General features: G+C 40.9%; 2 protein-coding genes across 3 annotated transcripts; one reads left to right on the top strand and one right to left on the bottom strand.

The window, feature by feature from the left end:
* Positions 1 to 3: 3 nt before the first annotated feature.
* Positions 4 to 19,015, top strand: LOC110981111 (PAX-interacting protein 1-like). Of its 2 annotated transcripts, XM_087131053.1 has the most exons (19): positions 4 to 228; positions 1,314 to 1,451; positions 1,874 to 1,981; positions 2,528 to 2,641; positions 3,165 to 3,936; positions 4,451 to 4,542; positions 4,727 to 4,822; positions 5,897 to 6,037; positions 6,428 to 6,549; positions 6,971 to 7,161; positions 7,929 to 7,972; positions 10,055 to 10,078; positions 12,859 to 12,944; positions 14,169 to 14,289; positions 15,031 to 15,199; positions 15,399 to 15,499; positions 16,070 to 16,280; positions 16,437 to 16,499; positions 17,135 to 19,015. In XM_087131053.1, exons 1-19 carry the CDS (start codon positions 133 to 135, stop codon positions 17,152 to 17,154), a joined length of 2,709 nt encoding a protein of 902 aa, XP_086987179.1. In that variant the 5' UTR covers positions 4 to 132; the 3' UTR covers positions 17,155 to 19,015. The 2 variants fall into 2 exon arrangements, with proteins under 2 accessions (XP_086987179.1, XP_086987180.1); XM_087131054.1 differs by lacking the exon at positions 10,055 to 10,078.
* ube2t (ubiquitin conjugating enzyme E2 T) lies at positions 18,085 to 23,866 on the bottom strand. The gene is made up of 7 exons (XM_022238356.2): positions 23,548 to 23,866; positions 22,703 to 22,812; positions 22,145 to 22,214; positions 21,683 to 21,788; positions 21,011 to 21,109; positions 20,188 to 20,271; positions 18,085 to 19,742 (listed from the first exon to the last, which is right to left on the bottom strand). Exons 2-7 carry the CDS (start codon positions 22,809 to 22,811, stop codon positions 19,533 to 19,535), a joined length of 678 nt encoding a protein of 225 aa, XP_022094048.1. The 5' UTR covers position 22,812; positions 23,548 to 23,866; the 3' UTR covers positions 18,085 to 19,532.
* Positions 23,867 to 25,107: the final 1,241 nt, after the last annotated feature.

The following is a 25,107-nucleotide window of genomic DNA, read 5'->3' as shown; positions in this document are numbered from 1 at the left end:
AAGAAAGAATGCCCACAAAGCCGCGGGAAATCACACGTAAAAACTTAAAATGGCACACGGACGAAGTGTTTAAAAGAGGCGATTCGTTTGCGTGAATTTTCCCTTGGTTTTCAGGTTTGATTGGTATCTACTATGGCTGCTGATGAAGAAAAACCTGGAGACTCAATAGAAAAGGAGAAAGTATTCAAAGAAGTGAAATACTACGTCATTGGGACGCTCGAGGACTCGGTAATATAATTTTTACCGTATGGCCTAGAACTAGTAGAAGAGGCGATTCGTTTACGGAGGAGGCATTACACTACGACTCGCCTTAGGCCTCTAACCTTCATCATTTATGGACGGCCTTCGTAGAACAGTACTATTAGACCATAGACCTAACATTCATCATGACTGGCACCAAAACTTAAGTGACAGGCGTTCATAAATGTAGTAACTAATATTTACCCTACTAACGTACCCTACTAAGCACGGGCTATGCATCTTTATTTTACTGTACATGATGGATGTAGGCCTTGGCCTACTGTACATCATACATGGCCCACACACGTGCATGTTAGGCCATGTTTACTGACAATGACTGAGGCAGGCTTAAAATTTTGTAACTGTTTTTTCTGTTTTCTTTTTGAAGTGATCATGGAGAAGATGTCAGAATAAAACCTTTTGATATAAGTTTGGATTCCATGGGACTCTGCAAAGCCAAAAAATATTGATTTAAAGCAGGGATGTTTTGAGATGTTTTGCGATTTTTTTTTTGGTACACGTTTAATGCAGAGCAAATTATGATTTATATGTACAAAAAATGAGTGTGGATTTTGAGTGAAAAACGTAACATTTATATTTTTATAAAGTGTTTATTCTTTTTCCTGCCTTATTTCAACGAATTAAACGCTGGCATCACCTGAAATTGCACGAATAGAGACCATCGCAACAAACAGGACTCACAGTAAAATGTACATATGTGCACTGTAGGCCTCACAAACGTTGCAAGCCAATCTGACGCATGTGGGTCAGCCATGGCTGAAGCAGATTTCTGGACATACAAAAGCCATCTAAACGGAGCTGAGCGCATGAAGTATGGATGAAACGCATAAACACGGCATTTTATAGTTATGCGGCTGCTAGAAGATTTAGAATTCTGATTTTTGTGATTTGGTGTCTTTCTCACAAATGATGAAAGCTTTGTAAATAATGATTTGTGGGGGCAGTTGTGTCGGGACATGTGGGCGGTGGACACAAATCTACAACTTCTAGTCTCATGTCTTATTCTTTATGCTTAATATCATTGATTCTGTCGTGGTTGTGTGTATTTGCAGATTGAAAAGTTGCTCCAGGACGGCGGTGGGAGTCAGGAATCATATTTGACAGACAGGGTGACGCATGTGATAGCGGAAGAAGATGACCACCCTGAGATTAGTGAAGCCCGGGATCTCTTTGACCTGCCGGTCGTATCGGTGAATTTCATTTCCATTTTTTAGATTGATTAAGAATAATATCAAAGCATTTATAAGATGCACAGTATCTAACAGTATCTGAAATTCAAAGGCGCTGATATACTATCATTGTCATTGCACGTTGGGCTCACATCATCTGAACATTCCTGAAACCATCTCAGCTCCCTGGGGAGTATACTAGCCTGGTGCTGCCATTTTGGTACAAACAGCTAAACATAACCGTGTCTGCCCTCACAGACACCCATTTACTCCTGGGTGGCAAATTAGTTACAAACTTCGGCTACAATACTGAGCAACTGGCAGGAAAAAAAATCTAGCGCAATAAAAAAAGGAAGCACTTACTGAAAGAAATTGCTAGATAAATTTGCAACAAATTTATTGTTCTTCGTCCTGATATCATAAAATAATGGTTTCCCTCGTAGCCATCGTGGGTTGAGATGTCCCTGCACTGTGGTAGAGTCCTCCCTACCAAAGCATTTCAACCGGAGAAGTCGCAACTCTTTTCCAACGTCAAGGCTTGCTTCTCTCAGGTGAGATAGTAAAAAGTCCCAGCCCTTGACTGAATGGCACGACTGTGGCTAGATGCAGTGCATGAGCCAGTGGGAAATGGGTGTAGCCGCTAGCCAGTGGCTTTGGGTGTCAATTTCCAAGTTAAATTTCACTTCCATGGTACAATTTAATTCTAACAATTCCCGACCAGGAAAGGTCCAATATCAGAGCATGTTGGACTCTGTTGGGATGAGTACTGCATTGGTGTACTGACTGTGCTTTATGTGGGATTAGGCATACCTGAAATAAACAGAGTCCAACTGTTGATGTGCACAGTTTACTTTATGGTGTTGGGATTTGCAAGGATGTGTAAGCTTGTTCTAAATCACTCTAGGTAGTTCGGGTTGAAAGATCGTCACATTTTTTTTTTTTTTCTGAACTGAAAGAAGAACAAACCCCATTGACCTTGATTAAAACCAACATTTTATGAATTTCCTCCTTGAAGTGACAAATATTGATTGATTCAGTGTATCCTATCAATGATCCAGCTATTATTCATATTTTGACCTTGGTTGTCAATATTTCAGATGTGTGCAAGAGACCGTGAGGCATTGTGGGCCATGGTGACATTCTACGGCGGATCTTGCCAGCTAAATCTCAACAAACACTGTACTCATCTGATCACTCCTAGTACCGAAGGGGTAAGGTCACCACCATGGCATGACCACTGCCAGTATGTAGCAGCTCTTAGCATAGAAATGGAACGATCCAGTAAGCCACGCCCACTGTTCACAAGGGTACTGAACGCACGCTCTCCTCCAAGGCCACACTGCGTGTTCCACCCGTGGCCATTAGCATTTTCAATTGGGCAGTTTTTGCTTGTTCAGATTAGCAAAACCCACATTTTTTTGGCATAATTCTGTAAAGCTGGCGAACAAATACTTGGTGCAGTGTAAATAAGGACTCAGAAAGCACCAAGGGATGTCAGGTTCAACAATTTTCTTAATAGAGAACAGGCTTTTTTGATTATTTTCCGTTAAGGTGCAGGTAGATATTTTAAGCCGAGAGGAAACCTTGGCTGGAACTGTAAAATCTTCGGTGACTAATCGTACAAATGAGTGATGCCGTCATCATTTGGATCAAATTTAAACGCGTAGTTACATGGTCCATTCACATGTCTGAGTTATAATGCTGAAAATAAATGTTGAATCTTTCTTTTGGTAGGCTAAATATGAATGTGCTGTGTGCCATGCTGACGTTATCAGTATCGTCACGCCAGACTGGATTATCGATACCATCAATGCCAAGAAGCTACAAGCAACAAAAACATACCATCCAAGTTTGGTCGTAATCAAGGTACCAGAAACAGACTCTGAGGTGCCCATGGAAACAGACTCGACTGTGATCGGCGGCGACGACAGCCAGTCACAAGAGACATCTCAGGACGAATTGAAAGCGTCCCAGGATGCCCCGGGCCAGCTGCTGACGCACGGCACCCCGCAGAAGCAAGCCATGAAGGCCGTCTTCAAGATGAAGGCGCCGTGGCAACAAGAACTACCTCCCATGCCGGAGCTTCCTCCTGTCGCTGACATAGCCCCGCCCCCGGTGTCGCACCGCAAACACAAGAAGGAGAAAAAGAAAAAGAAGAAAAAGAACAAAGACAAGGACAAAAGCCGCAAAGACAAGAAGAAAGATAAGCATTCTCACGAGCGACACACCGGCACCGCCAGCCCTAGTAGCAGCAGCACCATCACTGAACCCAATAGCAACAGCCCTATGAGTAACTCTTTACCCAGAACGCTGCGCAACATCACCAACGGTGTGGATGCGTTCATGCCCACTATGCCGCAGGGCGGAGAGAAGAGGCAGATGTCACAGGTCCTGAGTGCTATCGCCGGAATGGCATCGCAACAGCAGACGCGTAACGAGATGATGAACGCAAACTTACCGCTACCCGAACAGAAAACGTACTACGGACACGATCCAACGTACACGCGTAAGTCTATTTATTCTGACACCATAATTAATTAATCTATAAGAGTTATCTAGACAATAACTAGTCCTCAGTTTGCTGTTCATTCAGAAGGAGTGTTTTTCTTCTGGAAATTTCTTGAACAATACAATTAGAGTAAATATAAAAAGACTAAACAATTGAATTCTGATACTAAAGACACTGTTATTTATTTGGGTCAAGCTTTGGTTTAGTTTAATAAGAGATGCCTTGCACTAGTAGACTGTTTTATGTAGGTAAGAAGGGCACAAAGGAACCAGTCCATTTCAGAGTTGGTGGTCGCTATGCAAAAGTTTGCCCCAAATCAAGAGGTATACCAACAGTGTCTTTAGTCAGGAGAATTCAAATTATGTTTATGTGCAATCAGATTACTTAGTGTACCAGATTTTATTCCAATTTAACTTTTAGAAGGCTTCTTTACACAGCAGGAGGCAATCAGTGGTCCTTGGTTGCTTTTATTTACCCATGTTCATTGTTCAGCTTATTTGTTTTTCCTCAGTGGCCGGCGAAAATTGTCTCCTCGGGTGCATCTTTCTGATTATCGAGTACCCTCAGCTTCTTGGACCTCATTACATAGCAACGTGGAGAAAGGTATCGATAGGGTTGTCTTTGTCAGATTATTTGAGAAGGAAATTAACTTTAATCATGGGACAAATTTAACGTCAGTTTTTCCCTTGTACAAATATGCACAAGAATCATAAGAATTTCTGGCAGATTCATGTGTGTAAAGAAAAGTTGGTGGTGGTCATCAGTGATGTACACTGTTTAATTGCAGGTGATAAGTGAGCATGGAGGCATCGTGGATGACTGCTACTCAGATCGTATCACTCACTTGCTGTGTGACTCGCAGAGGACAGAAGTCTTCAGTCTGGTGAGTTAAAACAATAAAATGACAGGGCTCACATTTGCAAGAAACAAGTGACTAATAGGCCGGTGTTCCAGAATTAAGTATGGCAAAAGTGCAACAACTGAAGCAATCAGAAGCGATCAGACGCGCTAACAGGCGAAAGATTAACCCTAACTACCCAAAACCTGCCATACTCCAACCGCAGGTTTTGTGAGGTTTTGGCAGGTTTGGTACCATACCTGAGGAACTTGTTGAATTTTGTGAGACTTGGGATGAAAGGCCCTGGGAGATGGTGTTGGATTCTGTGTGAGTTGGGACACACACGGGTCACTGTGTGCAGTGTCTGGCTTGCTGTACCAATTGTTGGACTATGCTTGATTTTGTCAGGTTTGGTACTGTTCAGTGCAAGTCATCCTATACTGCATAGACCCATCCATACCATATCACTCAAACTCCAACGGGCTCATTCTGTTGGAGTTTATCAGGTTTGGTACACTAACCTGCATGTACAAGTACATAGACAAGTACATGAACCTGTTGGATTTTGTGAGGTCCATTATGCTTTCTAGAGAAGGAGCCTAGGGGGTTAGGGTTAACGCTCGAAGGCGCTCAGAATGACACCAGAGCAACTTGGTTTCAGACATCACTCTTTTCGTGAGCCGAACCCAGTGCAAATGTATTTATTGAGTTTGTCAAAAACCAAACTTTAATTGGTTCGACCTGAGTCGCTCTTAATTCTATTTGGTTCGGCACAACTCTAGAACACCTGCCTGAAATGGGTGAAAAATGCCTCTGTAAACTCCAAAATGCTCGATTGGGCCTAATGTTGAGAGCAGCTAGTTCTAGTTTTTCACACTGCTGATGAGAAATGTTAGGTTAAGATTTTTTCCATTTTGGCTAGTTGTTGTACTTAATGGACACAGTCAAGAGCCGTTGAATTCAGCAGCCCAGCGCAAGGCAACTTAGTGCCAATAGTGGCAACATCAGGATCATTAGGAGGAAGAACTCGTCTTCCAAGGCTAACCCAAGTTTCCAGCGCTGCGTTGTTTTGATTTACACGACTTGAAGTGAGTGGAAAAATGTGCTCAATTTTGGCAGGCAATTAAAGACGGCAAGCGGTGCGTGACTGCCAACTGGTTGAACGACTGTTTGAAGATCAAAAAGATGCAACCGCCCTGGAGAGCTCTGCACTTCCCTGTCATCGCTTATCCATTGCAACCGGCGCCCTGTAAAGATCAGGTCGGTGTACATTCATGGTGCCCTGAAAAACACCAGGAAACTAGGATTTCAGTATGAGTTGCTTGGGAGCTAATGAGCATGTTCCAGTAGTGTACAACCTGGTAAAGGGAATCTTTAATTTTTACAAAGTGGTTTCTGACTGAGAAAGGCCACTGATAAGTAGAAGTGATTGATTACTCAAAGCATACAAGCGTTTAACAATAGGAGTTTGCAACCTGTTGACCAATCACAGTACGCGGAATCTGTCGACCCAATGCGCATTTGGAAAGGGTCGACAGATTTCGCGTGTTGTGATTGGCCATCACATCGCAAACTCTTGGAGGCGCTCTATTGTGAATCGCCCATATTGAATGTGGTCTGACATAATTCAATTTATCTTCTTTGTTACAGGTTATTTCTATGTCAGGGTTTGAAGGAGGTGAACGCAATGACGTCAAAACGTTAATTGAGCTACTGGGCGCCAAATACACGGGTTACTTCACCAGGGGAAACACGCTGCTGGTTTGCAATAGGTACGGAAAGAAATGCCTTGAGTGTGCTACAAATTAATCGAGCGACCAGGAGGAGAAGACTGTACTGTGATGGTACTCGTTTTTTATCAAGACAAATCTCAAGACCAGTCACAAGACCAGTCATAAGACCATTTTGACGACCAGTCACAAGACAAGTCACAGACTGGAGTTATCATGTTTGTCTTATGATGGTCTTAAGGGGTCTGCAACTGCAACACTGACCTTCTTGCTTGCACACTCATGCACAGGTCATGCAAGTGTTCAAAGATCAATCGTTTTGTGACTAACCAATATCTTCACACTGTCTAAATCATCTAAGCCACTGTTTAGTAACCATGGCAACATGGAGGACAGGTTACATGTACCTGCCACAGAAGCCTATACATTGGCATATTTTTGTGGTTTATTTGCTTTAATGTAGGATGGAAGGAGCAAAGTACGAGAAGGCACAAGAGTGGCGGATACCAGTGATCAACGTGCAGTGGTTGAATGACCTGGTGCTTGGTAACCATGAATCTGTCCGCAACCTGAACACAGCTAGATATCAACTCTATGACCTGCCAGACCCATTTAAGATCGACAAGTACGGACATATGTGCACCAGTCTGATGGGTAGGTTGACAGCATTTTTGGTATATTCCGAATATTCCACCCATATGGAGGAATTGATCCTTACAGTCACAGGTCATTTGTATTAATAGCCAAAAATGACTTGTTATTCAAGGAAAGAAGCATTTGCCAACTTTTAAAAAAACAGCCAAATGCCACAGTTTCAGACTTCAGGGAGTGTTGTGATCAATATTTGTATGATATTTTGTACCCCAACCTCATATTTTGTGCCGAGCCTGTGGCATATCCGCGGAGCCATATTTATTACAACCGACCTTGAGCCAACATCAGGGTTTCCCCTGCCTATTCAAGTGTGAGGCGGCCCACCTCACTGATTTGAGTGACCACCTCAGGCTTTTCTGTTGAATTTTACCTCCTCACACTTAAAACAGACAAAGGTGAAGGAAAAGGAAATATAACTGAGATATTTTGAAATGGATCAGTTTAAAATCGCTCAGAATGGTAAAGAAGACCACAGAATAAAAACCGATTTATTTTTAGACGAGAAATTTGGAGGAAATGTACTGTTAGACTGAATAGAGTTTATTCTAGGCCTTTTTGAAAACACTTTTGTTTTTCAGGAACTAGAATTTTGGCAAAATTTGACCACCTCATACGTATCAGTACCCCAGGGGGAACCCTGGTCAACATATCTTGTGATGACAGTGGAGATCATTATACACAACATAGCAACAGTATATGGAAACTGTTGGCATGGCGGTAACGATGTTGTCAATGTGCTCTCTGTTTTTATTTTCTTTATAACCAAGATCCATGGACTGTTCCCTTGAAGATCTCCCACGCTGCAAAAAAGGCAAGTAGACTCACCCTCAAATGGTTACTCTGTACCTTAAGGTTTAGGGTTGGAATATGCTTAAGTTATTAAAAATTTATATATAATTACTTACTCTCTCACAAAAAACTGTGGCAAACGATCATAATTCCTCAATTCTAAGGTTTTTTGTGAATTTCAAGGGCAGAAAGTTTAGCATTGTATTCAAAATCTATTTTTTTCCTTTAGACTTATTGTTCCATATTCTTAAAGAGAAACAAAAACTGTTTTTTTCCCTATTTCACTCAGTAGGCCCTTTGAAACAGCTATGTTAATGTTCCATTGCCACCATCCACTTAGTGTATGTATACATTCCCTCATTTGAAGACACTGGTCATAAGAAGGCAATGGAGAATGGCACTGATAGTCAGGGAGTGCCATTATTTTGTAAGCTCAGTCACGACAGAATTTGCGGGCAACCACACTAGCAAAGAAGGTCGCGTTTGCCGGCCAGCCATTCGGTTTCCTCATATGTCAATATGATCAGAATATCCAAAACAAATATTTCTGGGCTAGCAGGTGGATGAATGGTTCAAGAGTTGATGGCTGTAGTCAGAGGTTTTAGAAGTGTGTTGTACCTTGATGCATGCCGACATGTAGTGCTTCGTAACAGGTATCCCCTGCATGATGTGCATGGCAAGGCCAAACTGCTTGACAGAGACTGAGCATGTCATCGCATCCCTCTCCACAAAATGACCACTTATTTTCGGAGACACAAGTGCCTTCTTCAGAGAAGCATTTCCCATTGTCTGTTAGTTGTTAGCCTGTAGATAGGGTAGAATGTGGACCTTTTTAGGCTGTACAAGATGTTACTTGCAAAAAGGTTTATTCGGCATTGGAAAAACGTACATGTAGCTGTTCCGAGCATATTGTGCATGCACACGTACATCAGGGTTCCCGCAGCCTGGAAATGTCATGGAAATTTGTTTTTGTTTTCCAGGCCTGGAAAAGTGATGGAATTTTGTAAAAATGGCTAAAGTCATTGAATTTTTCAAACACTGTGTATGATTTCTATTCGCAGAAATAAATAAGTGCATAAAATGTGTGATTGTAGTCGCAACTGAAAAGGCCGAATAGTCCAAGATTTTGCTCCGTTGGGTCATGGATTTTCATAATTTGGTCATTGGAAAAGTCGTAAAAGAAAGTCATGGAATTTAATTGTCCTTTAGGTTCAGGAACCCTGGTACAGTCATCCATTTGTGAGTTTGTCATATTGTGCAGGCAAAGGCCTGCGTACTTTGCACTTTTCAACAGTAGTATTTATGTTGGTAGAAACGTACATTGTACATGTAATCCGCCCTGAGTTAAAGTGCACCCTCACCGGTGAAAGAAAGACAGGCTGGTACAAAGTTTTCCAACCGGGTTCTTGCACCCGTTTGGCGTGCGTGCAAAGACCATACATTCCAGAATAAATTCGCTGAGCATACTCAGCGTGCCCACATCAAATGTGAACAAACTTGTGCACCTATGTGTTGAGTTGGTACCAAAGGACTGTCAATATCATTTAAAAACACCCTCTTTTGTTCTCGCTCAGAGCGTATAGGCCCAGCTGTCGTTTATGTATGAATGTTTGAAAAAGAATGAAATGCATTGTTCATAATAGAATTATTGAAGGTTTTACCCAATTCTTCCCCTCAATGGAGGTTTTGCATGGTAGCCATCTTGCAGGGCAGTGCTTTTGTCCCACAGGGAAACTTCCTTTGTGCGTACCCTGTGGAACAAAAGCACTGGCCTGCAAGATGGCAGCCATGCAAACCCTATATTGTTGATCCCGAATACGTCAAGTTTTAAAAAGTCTGAACCCCCCCCAAAGGTTTTGTAAGACTTGTCCATGCAGCATGTCATTTATGTGTGCAGTGACTATCTAAACAAAGTCTCTTGTGTCTTCCCCATATTTGGTTTCTTGTTTGTGTGTGGACAGCCGTGCGTTCATGCTTCAGTTTTTTACAGTCTGTTTTTAGTGTTATGTGTTGATGTTTAAAGACTTGCCGGAACATTCTTTTGGAGTTGAGGATGTTTTCGTTTTCTTTTTTTGTAACACTGTTTTTTTATTTTCGTTCTCAGTTATGCAAGGCATTGCTCGGCAAGGTACAGTCAATTTGTTGTTTTTTTGTTTCACTGATAAACATTTGGAAGCAATATCCATCCACTTAACTGGTAGTACTCTGTACCTTTTCTCTTAAAAGTAGTTTCATGGAAAGACAGAATTCTCAGTTGTGTTACATACGATACCCTGGGCAAAGCAGACGGCACCGTTTGGTACACATATATCATGAAAGGAATTTTAGGAAGTGATGAAAGTTACAATGTTGGTGAAAAATGTGCCGGGTGAAGGTGGTGCCAACACCGCGGACAGATCTCAGCAATGCTTCCAAAGCAAAGTTAATATCATCCTTGTATTGTTCTATCATGTACATGTAGTCTCATGTAGAAATGTGACAATGTCTGTGGCATTTGTCATCAGGGCTTTCTCATAGAAAGTAAACAAGTTACTCACATACATGAAATAAATTGGAATAAAATCTGGTACACTGAGTTCTTTAAATTCATGTGAACATACCAATTTGAATTTTCCGTACTAAAGACACTGCTGCTATACTTCGTGATTCGGGGCAAGCTTTTGCTTAGTTACATAAGAGACGCCTTGCAACAATACACTGTTTTCAATGGGTAGGAATGGCACAAAGGAACCAGTCCATTCCAGAGATGGTGGTTGCTATGCCCCGAATCACAAGGCATAGCAACAGTGTCTTTTGTCTGGGGAATTTGATTTGTTATGTTTATGTGCAATCAGATAATGCAGGGTACCAGATTTTATTCAAATTTAACTCGCAAACAGCTCATTGCAGCCTTTTTCAATTGTAGTTCATGTACACATTTTACAAGCATGCCTTGGCAACACTTGCTGTGAGACCATTGAAAGTGTACCTTTGGAATGTGTTTGCCATCATGGTAATCAACTTGAAGACAGTCGAACCTCGTTAATAAGAGGTCCTTCTAACAAGAACTTTGTATTATCCAAAATGAATGCAATGAAAAACAAAAGACGAGGACTTAAGAATTTCCTTGTTACAAGCAGAAACTTGTATTAACGGTGCTGTTATCATACAAGGTTCAACTGTATATCTGTCGGCAGCAGTGGTTTTCATTCAGAGATCATTTAGGAACCAGGTAACATCAGTTGGAATAGATCATTAGAGTATGTAGGAATGAGAGATTTTGAGACACTGGCGGCAGCAGACACGGCGGTCCTTTTTCACAGTATTGCGCACGCTCAGAACTATGCTGGCATGCTCAGAACAACGTGCGCGTGCTCAGAACTGCTACTTATCAAATTCCTCAAACACATGCCGTATGCAGAGTGTGTTGGAAGGGTCTAGGGAGGCCTGATAGAGGCGTCCAAGCAGGAACAAATAATGTCAGCAAGTATGGGCATGATGAATTGAATGAAATTGGAAATTAATGCTTCGGAAGTAGGAGCATTACATACAGAGGTAGAAAGAGCAAATCACTCGACTAATGCCAACCAAGAACTCACCTGTTGCTCTCTTGTGTGCTTCTCATAATCAGCAGTTTGAGTTTCTTCATCTTATGAATGTCTTTTATTGATTGTAAGAAATGAGTCAAGTCATGGAATTTAAAGCTTGGCTTAAATTAAAAGCCATTAGGTAAACTGGTAAGACTGACCAGCAAACCCAGAATATTTTTGATGGTCCAGGAGAAACGGAAAGTAAGAATTCTTAAACTCGCATTGGCCAGAGACTTAAAGAAAGCATCTACAAATTGTGTGTTTTTATTTTCAAGCAGGACGATTTTATAAGAAACATTTTGAGATCAGTAACTGAATATTCGGTTAAGTCAGAATTCAGTATGGATAACCACACCTGTTGCATGAGATGCACCGATATGACAGTTTGCTGAATAACGCATTTACGTCATTGCTGCCATGTACCCTCACTTGGATGAAGAAACGTAAAGGGGTTGTGCACATTCCATTGAAAAGTCATGCTGCATCTGCATGTGAGGAGGAGTGAATCCTAGCTAGCAAGCCACACAGCACCATCCGCTTTGGGGCCGCAATGCACACAGGTCATTTAGTTGGTTAACAATTGACACCTGCAATGAAATGCAGAGTGTTCGGAACAGGTGTTGCTATAAACAATTCATCTGCTCTTAATATGAGGTGTAATGCATTGAACTAATGTGATTTTTAACTTATCCTAATTGTCTTAAAGAGTAATATCCAAGGTCAAGGGTTTATCCTAAAGTAGAACAATTCATCGGTCATCTGTAACCAGCTTCATCCAAATTAGGTGTGCGATTTCATATAACGCATCATACATGGGTACTAACATGTTAAAGGACACCATTTTAACACTTTGATGTGAATCACAGATTTTAAGTGAAGCAATGCACTGTCAAATACTGAGTCATGAGTAGTCGTGGAGGCACAACCAGTTAAGGAGATTTTGATGTAAGCCATTGTGTTTGGATGACATGCAGTATTTTCAGCGGTATGTGCACAAATCCTTCACTTAAGATGGCCGCAACACAGCAAAGAGGCAATACAGAAGTAACTCTGAAGTACTCTGTCTCAACTGGCAATGTTTGTTTTCTTTCATTTTCTTCTGCTTAGATTTTTGTCTGTTTTCTTTTCACCAACCCTGAAGAGTTGAAGAGAATCTCTGAAACAAGGGCCCAAGAATGTCAACATTTCATCAAAACCACAAATGCCTTTTTCCCCCCGCACACTACAGAATGAGAAAAACATTTACTAAACATTGCGTCAGTGGAATCTCTTTCTTGATTTAAAGAGATCGTGTCACATTCCTTTATTATAAGCTGGTGTGTATCTTGATCCTTTGCAGAAGTTCTTGTCCAACCTCGGTCAGAAGGCAGGTCAGTTGATGAAGCGAAAATGTGAACAAGGCTTTCCCTTAGCCAAGAGACAAAGGTAATTTTAGTTTGTTGAGAATATTATAGGGTTGTCTTAAAAAAAAAAGTGATTTTGATGTTCAAAGACATTGTGGTGAGAGTTGTAGATTTTAAATATGGCTGTCCAAAATTAGTCTGGTTGAACATGAAATATTCGGACAGATCCCCCCCAAAAAATGCTGACACCCTTTAACCACTTGCTGCCGGGTGGTTTGAAAAATGCAATGCAATAATCGGGACTTTTCCAAGATTTTCAGTTTGTACACTGTACAAAGTCTTGGCAAGATTGAAATTTCCTTCTCGTTGGCAAAGTCCAAGGTGCATGCCTGATTAAAACAGCAACAGGTGAAATCAATATTTCGTACATGTGATCATTTTTAGGAATATGATTTAGGGCTGTGGGGTTTTGATCGGGGTTTGGGGGCTCTCATCTCTCTCAAAGAGCCGTGAAAACAAAGTATTCCGTTCACTGTTTGCATATGGGTTGAAAGGTGCATTGAATTCTAGACAGTAAATGTGACGGGCTCAACAAAAATGGGTATTATGGGACTTTTTTTTCAAAATCAGTTTCATACATTTAAATTGGTTACATTATAAGCTTTAATTTGGTGTAGGTTTGAACCCTGTGGTATTTTGCAATCTGGAGATATATTGACTTTTGCATAATCATATCACACACATTAACAGAATTGCTTTCAGAGATAAAGCCCTTTACACACAGGAAGTGGAAAAAGAAATCAGCCAAGAAGAAAACCCCTTAATTCCCATAGCAACAGTTAGGTTTCTTGTATGAATGTGAAATTACTGATATAATAGAAGCCAATAAACCAAGAAGTAAAAAATCAGCCTGTCTACATAAAAAGCCGTTAGTGTGAAATAGCACAGTGTCCCTTAATATCCTTTTTTGTAGAGCAGGTCAAAAATTATCATGTCAGTGTGATAAAGTCCTGATTGAAAAGTAGCCTTAACAGGTCATTATTTTAAAAAATTACTTTAAGCACAAAATCAGATCAGAGAAATTGGTGACATTTAAGGACACAACTCCCCAGAAAGCTAGTTGTACAAATGAAAACGTCTGGAACATGTTCTGTTGCAATCAAATGTACATCTTGCCAGCTCAGAATAACACAAAAGGCTATTGGCTAAAGCTGTGTGATTGCTGGAAGGACCTTAGATTGAAGTGGACCAAATAATGTGTGACCGGTAGGTTTTAATTGACGCTGATTTGTCGTGGTTTGTGCAGGAAGGGCAGCATGAATGTTGAAGAGGACTGGGAGGGGTCGCCTCGTATGCTGGACCCAGACAAGATCCCCTATGTCCTGTTCACTGGCATCGATAGCAGGGCCATTCCTGAACTCATCAAGGTAGGCGTTCACTGACATGCCTTCCTCGTGCCACACTGCAGGGGAAGACGGGGACTGTTGTTGAATCTATCACAAGTCCCATCATAAGTAGCTTTTGTCTCTTCCCCCCTTTCCTTATACCAAGAGCAAAACACAGTAAGGATTAAAATCCCGATTTAGAACTTTCTCAAAAGATGCGTCCGACTGGTAGAGGAGGATCTGAGATATCTTGGGGAATATTTGGCCAGCATGGGTGTGTCTCCAGGGGTGTTACAAGGGAGACCTTTGGCCCCTCCCTCTGCAAATAAAATGAAAAAAATTAGAAAGGAATTCAAAATTAAATGGATATGCACCAAAATGGACCCCATCCACTGCTAATTGTTTGTCACTTTGTTGCTGATGATTGCTTTGCTCCTCAACCCCTGCAAATTCCCCCCCCCCCCGAAAAAATCCTAGTCTCGCCCACGTGTCTCAAGCACCCATTCAAAGCAGGAAACTTCGAGACGCTGTTGGCAGCAGACATAACGGTCCTTTTTCACTGTGTTGCACATGATCAGAACGATGCATGCAAGCTCAGAACAGTGCAGGCATGCTGGGAACTGGTAAAACGGACCGGTAAGTTTGCTGCCACCAAGCGTCTCAAAGCCTCCCCTTTCAGAATAATTTGGCTTCCTCCAAGAGTCCTCCTAGAATACGGATTTTACAGGTATTCACCCTTGTGACAACTGAGGTTTTTCTGCAATTTCTTCCACCTGTTCACAGAAATTGGAGAAGTTAGGTGGACGCATGGCAGACACCATGGCATCCTGCACCCATCTGGTGACAAACAAAGTGACACGGACTGTCAAGTTCTTGTCAGGGGTGTCTGTGTGTCGGTTCATTGTCACTCCCATGTGGATCGAAGAAAGTTACAAGAGCAGATGGTTTCTAGGTAAACCACTCTCGGCTTAAAATGTTTTTTTCTGTATTTCTCTCAGTTATGCATCTCTTTTGTTCATTTCAAGTTGAAGGCAGTGCATACGTGAGGCAAACTGAAAAAAAACAAAACTTGACATTATGAAATTTTTTGCTGCAAAATTCGCTCAAATTGAAATGTGCTCTGTTGAAATGTGCTTTCTGGATGTGCTTAGATGAAAACAGCTTCCTGTTAAATGATTTGGAGGCGGAGGCAGCGTTTTCGTTCAAACTGAAGGAATCTATGGCCAGAGCTAGTCAGAGAAAACTGCTCAAGGTAAGTATGTCCTGTCCCTAGTGGAAAAAAAGTCTCATTGTGCCATTGATATAAACATTTAGGATACTAGTCAAATGGATTGAAAACAATCCATCTCAGAAGTTCCTTTCACAAATGCCTTAGAATGCAGCTGGGGCCAATTTCATAGAGCTGTTTAAGCATGAAAACACCTTGCTTGACAAATGAGGTTACCAGCCAAAACTCCATGTGATGTCTTTTGGTTAGCATGACAATCACATAGATTTTGAGCTAGTAACTTTTGTTTTTTAAGCAGGATTTTTTTTTTGCACTTAAATAAATTGTGTGCTTAAGCAGCTCTATGAAATTGGCCCCAGGAGACAGCAAGTAGATTTCCACGTATTTCGAGGGTTGGTGAGAGTACCTTTTTAATACTCAAGTAGGAACAATAATCTGCCCTGCACTTACTGCAAACCTTTTAAATCACAGCCCCCCAAAAAATAAATCAAATTGGGCAGTATTTCTGAAGAGAGGTGCATACTTACGGAAGTGGGAAAGAAAATGTGTAATCTTGAAGTAAATATGACTGGCTTCTCTCACTTTTCGTGACAGGATGTGACACTGTATCTGACCCCCGGTGTGCAGCCGGGTCCGACACTCATACGTGACATCATAGAGATGGCTGGGGGTCGGCTACTGACCTCTCGTCCATCGTTGGCTAAAATCAGTGCCATGCAAAGCACTATGGGAGCCTCTGCATTCGTAGTCATCAGCTGCGAGAATGACCTGCCTTGGTGTCGTGATTTCTTCCGTCATAAAATTGGTGATTTGATCATTTTTATGTTTCTAGAAATGATCTTCATGGAGCCATGGCTTTATCTAACAAAGGACAGTCAGTGCTTTTTGGAAATCCCCTCTTATTTCCATTCAGAATGGAGTGTCAAATGACTGATCAAAACCTCACATTGTTTTATTTCAGATGTGCACAATGCCGAGTTCGTACTGACCGGCGTCCTGCGACAGCAGCTAGATTTCACGTCATATCCTTTCAAATGTTGAACTTGTCATTTTATTTGCACCCCAGACTGAGATGCAATATTTTCATTTTCATTTCTAACAGCGTGCAGACCACACCTCTCTTTCTGGAACATCCCTCTTTCTGTAGAGGCTTTGCGTGGTAGCCATCTTGCAGGGCAGTTCTTTTATTCCACATGGAAACCTCCTTTGTGCATACCCTGTGGAATAAAAGCAATGGCCTGCAAGATGGCAGCCATGCAAACCCTCTATAGTTAAGAGCTGCAGGGGGGAAAAATCAAAACTTCTGGGTTTTGTTAAAAAAAATTTCACAGAACTCCAATATCCCCCAGCAGTATGTTCATACGTTTGTTAAAATGATGGAAAATCGGGATGACTGTTGATGAAAGCATGCAGGTCTGACCCCTGCTCCAGTGTCATCTGTTCATTTGTGCTTAAGGAGAATAATTGCATAATGTAAGTCATAATTTTTATATCCATGCTGAAGAGGCTAATTAATTATAAGACCTGATGAAGCAAAGTTATTACAAAACTCCTCAAGAGTGTTCATTTAAATCTCTTGAATGAAATGCATATGGCCTGAATTCTCTGGGTCATACTTCTTAACTTGTGCACCTGTCACTTCTTAACTTGATTATACATTCAGATTTTCCCCACCCTGAACGGAGGCTGATGTTATGTATGGTCAGCTGATACAATACGAGAACACTAATGACCATTGATTCAGTGTGTCTTCAGACCAGCAACTCCACAGGGCAGTGTCGTTTCAACTGACAGCAGGCAGCTTTGTACGTCAAGCCAAATGTCGACATCCTTGAAGAAGACAGTTTTAAACACTGGACATTTGCTCCCAGTCATTTAGCGTATCGTGTATGCATGGACGTTTTATCAAGATAGGCACGGGTCTTGCTTTTTGTTTTTACAAAGGTATTTTTAAGATCAACGGGCTACATAAATGTGCTGTCCAACGCAAGTGTAAGTGGGAATGCGGCATTGAAGCATGGAATCATGTAATCAACTGGGAATTACTCATTCTCAGCGTAGGTTCTGCAATATTGGCACAGGTAACCCTCGTGCAGTTGTTAGGACAAAAAAAACAGGTAGTAAATTCATTTCACATGAATCAGAACAATGTACATGTAGATACAATTCAAATTTCCAATGATCTCTTTATATATGCTTTACTTTGTATAAAATTGTACAGAAATGGTCAATTCTGAAAAAAACACTTTGTAAAATGTCTAAATAGGTGGTTTTTATAAATTTGCAAAGTTTGCCGCCTTTCCTATAGAGGCAAATGTGACCCAACCCAACAACAGGGATCCTTAAATCACTGGAGCAACTTCTGAGTATACGAACCTCTTACCAGACCTTTCACCAGAGTAAGCAGTAGGAACCTCTGCAATAATGTTACCTACATAATGTCTGTACATATAAGAGAAGGCCAAACCAAGCCAAATCATAAAGATGGGCTGCTGATATTGAAACGCACTTGTGATGTGATCTGTGAAAACCCTTCACATTTCGCCTTGAACACCAACTTTAAGATAATGGAAAAAAATTGTCCTTTTGATTTTTTTTATAATTTGACATATTACTCTCATTTTTTTCCGTTAATGTCTCGAATGTCTTCTTAAAATATTAACACAAATTAGGTTGTTTTACATGTAAAATTTGCAATCTTGCATTTATTTTTTTTTTGTGGCAAACTCAATAGAATGTTTGAAATTTGAAGATTGATCGTGACAGCGTAACTCCAATGATAGACATGTAGAACAGCTTTGGCTACAGCACAGGTCGATTGTTAATTCTATATATATAACACAACAATGACAAATTTCTCCATGTGAAGAGTTTCCCCAGATCACATTTGAAAACAAAGGCACTTCAGACTCATTTGGCAGAATTCCGGTTACCAATGAGGATTAACTTGTAGCAGTGTACAGCAAGGCCAGAATTAGTGCACACCAAGCATTGCATCCACTCCAAGTTACATTACACAGGGCTTATTCTATAGAACTTGGCTCAGGTATCTGCCTTGACCAGAGACACCCCCCCATCAGTTGTAAAGAGCCATATTAGTCAGGTGTGTCTAATTTGTTGGTAGTGACGCGACCGCAACAGGTGCATTTCAACTTGTAACCCAGCAAAGTGGAGTTCCTACCAAAGGAGCCCCTGTTGCTAGGAAAATTGCGCCCTCTCTTGGTCAAGCTCGGGGCAGATAATGGCAAGTACAGTAAATACATAAATTCAAGAACATACAACATAAACGTCAATACATCACTACGAAGCAGTACACAGTATTTTGGATTTGGAAACGTAGTTATCAATGGCGTCATATCTGCAAAGCACAAAGCTGATACTGCTTGGTTTTCCTACCTGTAGCACCTTTCGTGCTTTCATGAAACATTACAGTTGTCGGTTAAATATAAGTACGTACATACACAACTTGGGTAAACATTACTCCTATTTTATGTGATTTAAATTGTTTTTCCCTCCAATTTTTAATAAATTTTTGTATTATTAATTAAAAGGAAAAGTTTTGTCTCTTTATTCAAAGAGTCTGTTGCTTTCATGATGGCAGAAAATATCTCTTATTGAGCTGTACAAAAACCTTTCTTCATGAGCCAAAAGAAGAGGGAACTGGCTCTGAAGGGATTGTGTAAGTCTCCAATTGGTCAAGATTTCTGATTAGCAATGTGATAGCAATGTGATAGCAATGTGATAGCAAGGATAAACAATAATCCACATCATTTTCAGTTTGATTTCAGTTATGAAGATTCCAACACTGCTACTTGTTTGCAAAGTAACTCAATTCTGCGGGAATGTAGGTTGGGGCGGAGCTTAGAACATGACAAATAATGACAGTATATAATTTACGTCAATATAGAATGACTTCATATTATGAACAACTCCCCTCCATTGCAGATCTACCCAGCTGCCCCGACGTAACTTTCCAAGTGCATAGCTCCCTGACTAACAATTTCCATGGACTGAAAGACACATTGCAAATTTTCTTCTACTTTTTTAACGTCACGCTTCAGGGTGGACTACTCTTGAGTTTCTTTGCCTCTGGTTGTGCAGTTCTGCCTTCCTCTGTTGGTCTTTTCTGAGCGGCAAGCTGACCTCTAGAAGGCTTACCCTCATCTGAGGATGAATCTGATTGGTCCATTTCATCTGAGGATGAATCCGATTGGTCGCTCTCATCAGAATCTGATTGATTCTTGGCTTGATTGGGCGGATTCACAGCCTGCAAATTATCAGTTACTAAAGTATTTTAAAATTTTCATTGTTTTGTGGACTTTTATACAATGAGTTCTGACATTTTCATTTAATCTACCTGTCATCGTCTCACTTTCAAGGAAACTAATTAATCTTCAAAGTATGTCATGGTGTCAGAAGATTCCACCAAACAGAAACACTGCATAAAACACCTGAGAAAAACAGATTCTTAGATGCAAAGTACTTCCTAGCATAAAAAAAAATCAGCAGTGGATACAGTGTCAAAAGTACATACGACAATCAATGTCCCAAGCCAAGTCAAACATGTGCGAACAAGGTACGTCTTGGCTTTAGACATTTTCAACCAATTTCAAAGAAATTCATAAACCAAACCAATGTATGGTCAAGTGTTAAATGACGTGTCCTTTTATTCTATGTACCCTCAAATTGAAAACAAGAAGTTGTTGACTTACTGTAGTCTTTTGCATTGCATGGTTACGGGTGTGATCTCTGGCTTTTTGCTCAAACAAGTCACGGTTTCTCAGAAATTCTGCAGACTACAAAACACAAAAGAGAATTGTGACCCAACATAATAAAATGAGCCATTGCTGGAGCAACTTTTGAGTGAGAGGCCTTTAAGAGAATCTTGCACCGTATCAATCAGTGGGAACCCTCAACATTTTCCACCCGCATTTTGTCCATTTTCATCTAGATACCAAACTGGGTGACGTATCAAAACCAAGAGTTCAGTCTACTCTTCTCCTAAACCAAGACAGAATTTCACAAATGTGGCCCCTTAAGATCACCTATTTAATGTTCGGAAAGCAGTATCTCCCTGTTGAAACTTACTTGTAGAGGGAGATATGGCGTTAAGAAAATTAAGTATGTTATCAGAAGAATCCCTGTAGGAGGTCAAAAACATCATCAAGTGAGTTGATGCTCTTGAGATCATTTTGTGGGATCTATTCACAGGTGCTTCAAGTATCAGACAGTTTTCTTGCATTTGTATGTCAAGATGAATTTAAAAAAATTAAGACTAATAGTTCCCTCCGACATGCTCCAGTCAAATATTCCTTTGTTGCATAATTCAGCGATGAAACCTGTCTTCCAAACAGATTTTTAGTTTGGATGTAGGTTGGATGGAGTTCCCTTCAAATAGTTACTTCCTCAAATTACTTTTTCAAAAAATGATTTATACATTGCAGTTGTAGTTTTTACATGTTTTCTGTCTTGACATGGAAATTCATCGTCCTGTCTACGTAGTGGAAGAAAAATGAATTGGATGTTGTGACTTACGATATCGGCCATGAGCGGATCGTCCGGATTTGGCTGGGATACCAAAAGTCTGATAGACGTTAGTAAGGTACTGATGCTTAGACTTGGCTTCCAGCTTCCCTGAAAGTAGCAACAAACCAATCAGAACAGGTGCAACTTGCAAGAAACAGGTGAATGAATGACACAAAACGCAATCAAGGGAGTCAAGTAAGTGATTGTCACAGTAACTGTTTTCTCGGATGTTTCACATCTTTGTGTGAAATACTGAAAAAAGATGACCACCTGGTCACTGTACTGACACAAGTGATGAGAACAGGTCAATTCATGTGAGAAATCAAAGCACTCTTCAAGGACCTGGAATTTATTCTAGAGATTCATGGTTTTTTTTCCAGGTATTTGAGGCCTATGCAAAGCCTGCTCGATGAACAATGTACAGGAATTTAAGGGCAGATCCATAACCACATTAGGTGGAAGAGGGAGCTTGTTTTTTGCAATTGTTATGAAGGAAACATTTGTGACCTTTTTATGGGGTGAGGCTTCATTTTGGGGCTTTTCAGGCACTTTCTGAGAGAAGGAAAATTTATAGAAAAGACCAAAAACTTTGCCTTTCGTTGTTTCCCCCCAAAAAAAGATTTTTTGCCCCTCTTCAGAGGGGGGCCATGGTCTGCCCTTGACAACAGGTGAGTAACTTACAGAAGGTGGCATCTTGAGTAAGTCCAGACAAATCCTGCCCGCGGTGTCAATATTGGGATGATAGATTGGCGTCAAGAATCGGACCTTTGGAGGCTCCATCGGATACCTACCGAAGTACCACAGCAACATGTCTATCCACTATAAATCTAAACAAAGCCTTGATTTGAAAGACCCGTTTCAATGTGTTACCTGACGTGCTGAGGAATTCCGCATGTCAAATTTGTAAAAAAAAAAGTTTTCAGAACTATAAAGTTGTGACTTGATACCACGACTGGAACAAGTGTACATAGTAAGACTAATCACACAACTGATATTTGACAAAAAATGCTAGAAACAGTCAGTTACGGTATGTCATAAGCTAAGATGTCATTACTCAAAGACTTTGCACATTTCTCTCGTATTTAGCCCACAGACTTGGTGGACATCAAAATTACAATGTATCTCCCAAATGTAATGCATTACCTCTCGGGTACTTGAATCTCCAACTTAAACACACCATCTGAATAAGGTGTCTTCTCATCGCCAATTATTTCTGTAAAGTTGGAAACATGGTACAGGGTGTTAAGATTGCATGGCAAACACATGTGAAAAGTGACCTGCAGTGATCAAACAGTTCGCATGATATGGCATAACACTTCCTCAGAAATGTTGAGTGCCATTCTACCAAATTACGTTTGGTTCAAAGTCTGCCAATTGCTCCAGCAGTTCTGAAGACTTTAAACTTCGGAAAATAATTGTACCATCAGATCTTAATACATTAAAAAGCAGGTGATTCATCTAATGTTCCAACACTTACAATAATGCAACGGAACACCATGTCAAATATTGCTTGCCTTTAAACAAAAACGTCTTAAAACAAAATTCAAATATGCCACATCTGAGAAAAATGTGTGGCCGTGGAAGTTATGAGTTAGACTACAGGCATCTGTTGCCGATGGTAACCAAGTAAAAAGGGCAGGGCCCTGAACAGCTCTGTCACAGTGAAAGCCTCTAGCCAGCAGAGGTAACCAGACCACCTACGTGCTTGTAGCTGGTTGGTATTTTCATCTTTCATCCAGCAGGATACACCCGGGGGTGGTTCTCTCTCCAACTGACTCAGTTCTTTGCCGATTCGTAAGGAGCGCCGCATCCTGCAATATTAAATCAAAACATTGAAAAGAAGACCGAACAATTTCTTTCCACACAACTCATTTACTTGAATGTATGTGTCATGCCCAAATGACAATGTGTGTCCGAAGTTGGGATGGTGACAGTCTTACAGATGGGCTAGCCCAACTACAGTCTGCACATCGTCTATTAATATGCAAGGTTAAAGTTCATCAGGGTCATGGGTCAGGAAGCTGTTAACTTAAGCATTAATTTGCAAGCTAAGTTTTCTTTTTACAAGGTGAAACTGTCAAAATCTTTTGTGAAGAGCATCGAGGATGTACTGTAATCAATGTCTCATCAGTTTGGACAGTTGAAACAACGACATGTAAAGTGACGTTATAGGCGTGATCAGCTGATCTGCACAATCCCCCAACGGCTCTGCGCAATTGATCTATTCTGCATGAAATCTCCAACTGTAGTCCTACTTCCCTTTTTGAAATAATTTTTCACAACCGTGAACAAGACCAAAGCAGTGATTGCCAGATGGCATTATCGATAAATCCCACAATTTGCATGACAATATTATTACTTAGCTTAACATAAGCAATCACGCAAATTAAAGATAATCAAGCGATCATGCATAATTGGCTAATCGTACCCATCATGGGCCTGTGGACGAATAGAAATGGGGTCCTGAAAGCAAGGATCGCTACTAGAATTCAAGTAAAATGGACTACTTTGCTTTACACCAAGTAGGCCTTAGCTTACATGCTCACCTGAACTGCAGTCAGGCAGTGACCTGCAAAGGCTGCATGCACTCAACGCAAACATGCACAAGTCTGACTTAACGTCGGCGATCTACTCAAACGAAACCAGGTAAGTTCTCCAGTGCCAGCATAAAGTTCGTCTCAAACTGTGAATGCATAAACCTACGCTTAAACTAACATGACTTAATTATGGTCGTTAGGTCTTATTGGAGAGCCTTTGATCTGTGGACCCCGGGTAAAAAGTTCTAAGATGCCGCCGAGATAAGCTAAGGTTAGTCGGATTACGTCTAAAGTCTTGGCTTCTGCCGGACGAAAATGACATGTAGTGCTATGGGAGCCGTTAGCTAGCGGCTTAAGTATTTCCCGTAGCTAGTTGTGTGTTTTTTAGCCGTAGCCAATTAAATGACCACCCAGTCAGCATATTTTGGTCTGAAATCCTGACTACATCTAGTTTGCACACATAATTCTAGTGAAAGCGACAACTTGGTCGACATATGGAATCTTAAATTGAAGCGGGTGAACACGTGGCAAACGGTTCAACTTCAAACGCCTTGTTAATAAATAATACTATTTGAACTTCCAGTCCTGGTTCTAAATAGATCAAGTGAAAGTACCTATCGGCCTTCCTCCAAACAGCTGAACCCAAGAGTTACAAACATGTCAGAACCTGATGAATATGAACACTACAATTACGACCCCCCGATGCGAAGCGGCGGTGCGGGCGGAAAGGGGCGAACGAAGCGTGAAGCCGTAGATAAGCAGCAGTCGAACGAAAACAAACAACATGGGACCAAAGAAGCAAGGCTAGTAGAACAGCAAATCACCAATGCCGAGACAAAACAGAAGGAGAAGTTGAAGAAACAAAGCAGCAAGGACTAACTCTAACCACAGCAGAGACTGCAGATATCGGTATACAGACTGTACATGTATTTAGGCTATATGTACAGAGATGAATGTTTTTTAGTGTAGGACTTGACCTTTACTAAGTATAATTACTAGTCAAATTAGGCGAAGATTCATACTCAGGGCCGGGCTGGGTCTGCACAGTTAATTTGACATTCCCAGTTGTTGTTTTGGCCATGGTGGCCAAGTGTTGCATGGCCCGGGCACTGAGTCATCGATCATCCATTTTGCCAACATTAACAGCACCATAATCTTAACGCAAAAACACTTGAAAACTGGTAATGGGGCAGTTCTTTTTTTAACATGACCCCATTTATAGTGTTTTATCATTAAATTTGGTCCAACTAGGCTCTAGTTCCAATAATCAAATCGAGAAATTGCAAGACAGTAAATCTGGGGTGAAGAATTTTCCATTTGATTGGAATTAATTTCCTTGCTTTCCTTTGTTCATTTTCACAGTACGGTGGCAGCTGGCCTTATTCTGATGCCTGTTCCAGCCGATGGGATCCAAGAACTGTTGACGATCCGGGATGGAAGACTGACCCTTCTTACAAGACTCATTTCAAGACTTTCCTTTGCTGCATTTCACACTAACAAAAGGCCTTAAAATAACATAAAACAAGACATTTTACACGAGTGACAAAATGGAGACATGAAACAGATGTG

The sequence above is a fragment of the Acanthaster planci genome, linkage group LG21 (assembly GCF_054643075.1).
Source record: "Acanthaster planci isolate LZ-2023a linkage group LG21, COTS_SCS, whole genome shotgun sequence".
Lineage (NCBI taxonomy): Eukaryota > Metazoa > Echinodermata > Asteroidea > Valvatida > Acanthasteridae > Acanthaster > Acanthaster planci.
The sequence above is the reverse complement of the archived record's forward strand: the minus strand, read 5'-3'. Positions and strand labels throughout refer to the sequence as shown.

What these genes read in the sequence shown, in the direction of transcription:
- LOC110981111 (XM_087131053.1), top strand. Translation starts at nt 133, where the DNA reads ATGGCTGCTGATGAAGAAAAACCTGGAGACTCAATAGAAAAGGAGAAA. An exon ending in TCTCCCACGCTGCAAAAAAG is followed by an intron (nt 7,973 to 10,054) that starts GCAAGTAGACTC and finishes TTTCGTTCTCAG; the next exon opens with TTATGCAAGGCATTGCTCGG. An exon ending in GCAAGGCATTGCTCGGCAAG is followed by an intron (nt 10,079 to 12,858) that starts GTACAGTCAATT and finishes GATCCTTTGCAG; the next exon opens with AAGTTCTTGTCCAACCTCGG.
- ube2t (XM_022238356.2), bottom strand. Translation starts at nt 22,811, where the DNA reads ATGCGGCGCTCCTTACGAATCGGCAAAGAACTGAGTCAGTTGGAGAGA. An exon ending in TACCAACCAGCTACAAGCAC is followed by an intron (nt 22,215 to 22,702) that starts GTAGGTGGTCTG and finishes CCAACTTTACAG; the next exon opens with AAATAATTGGCGATGAGAAG. An exon ending in GAGATTCAAGTACCCGAGAG is followed by an intron (nt 21,789 to 22,144) that starts GTAATGCATTAC and finishes GTACTTCGGTAG; the next exon opens with GTATCCGATGGAGCCTCCAA.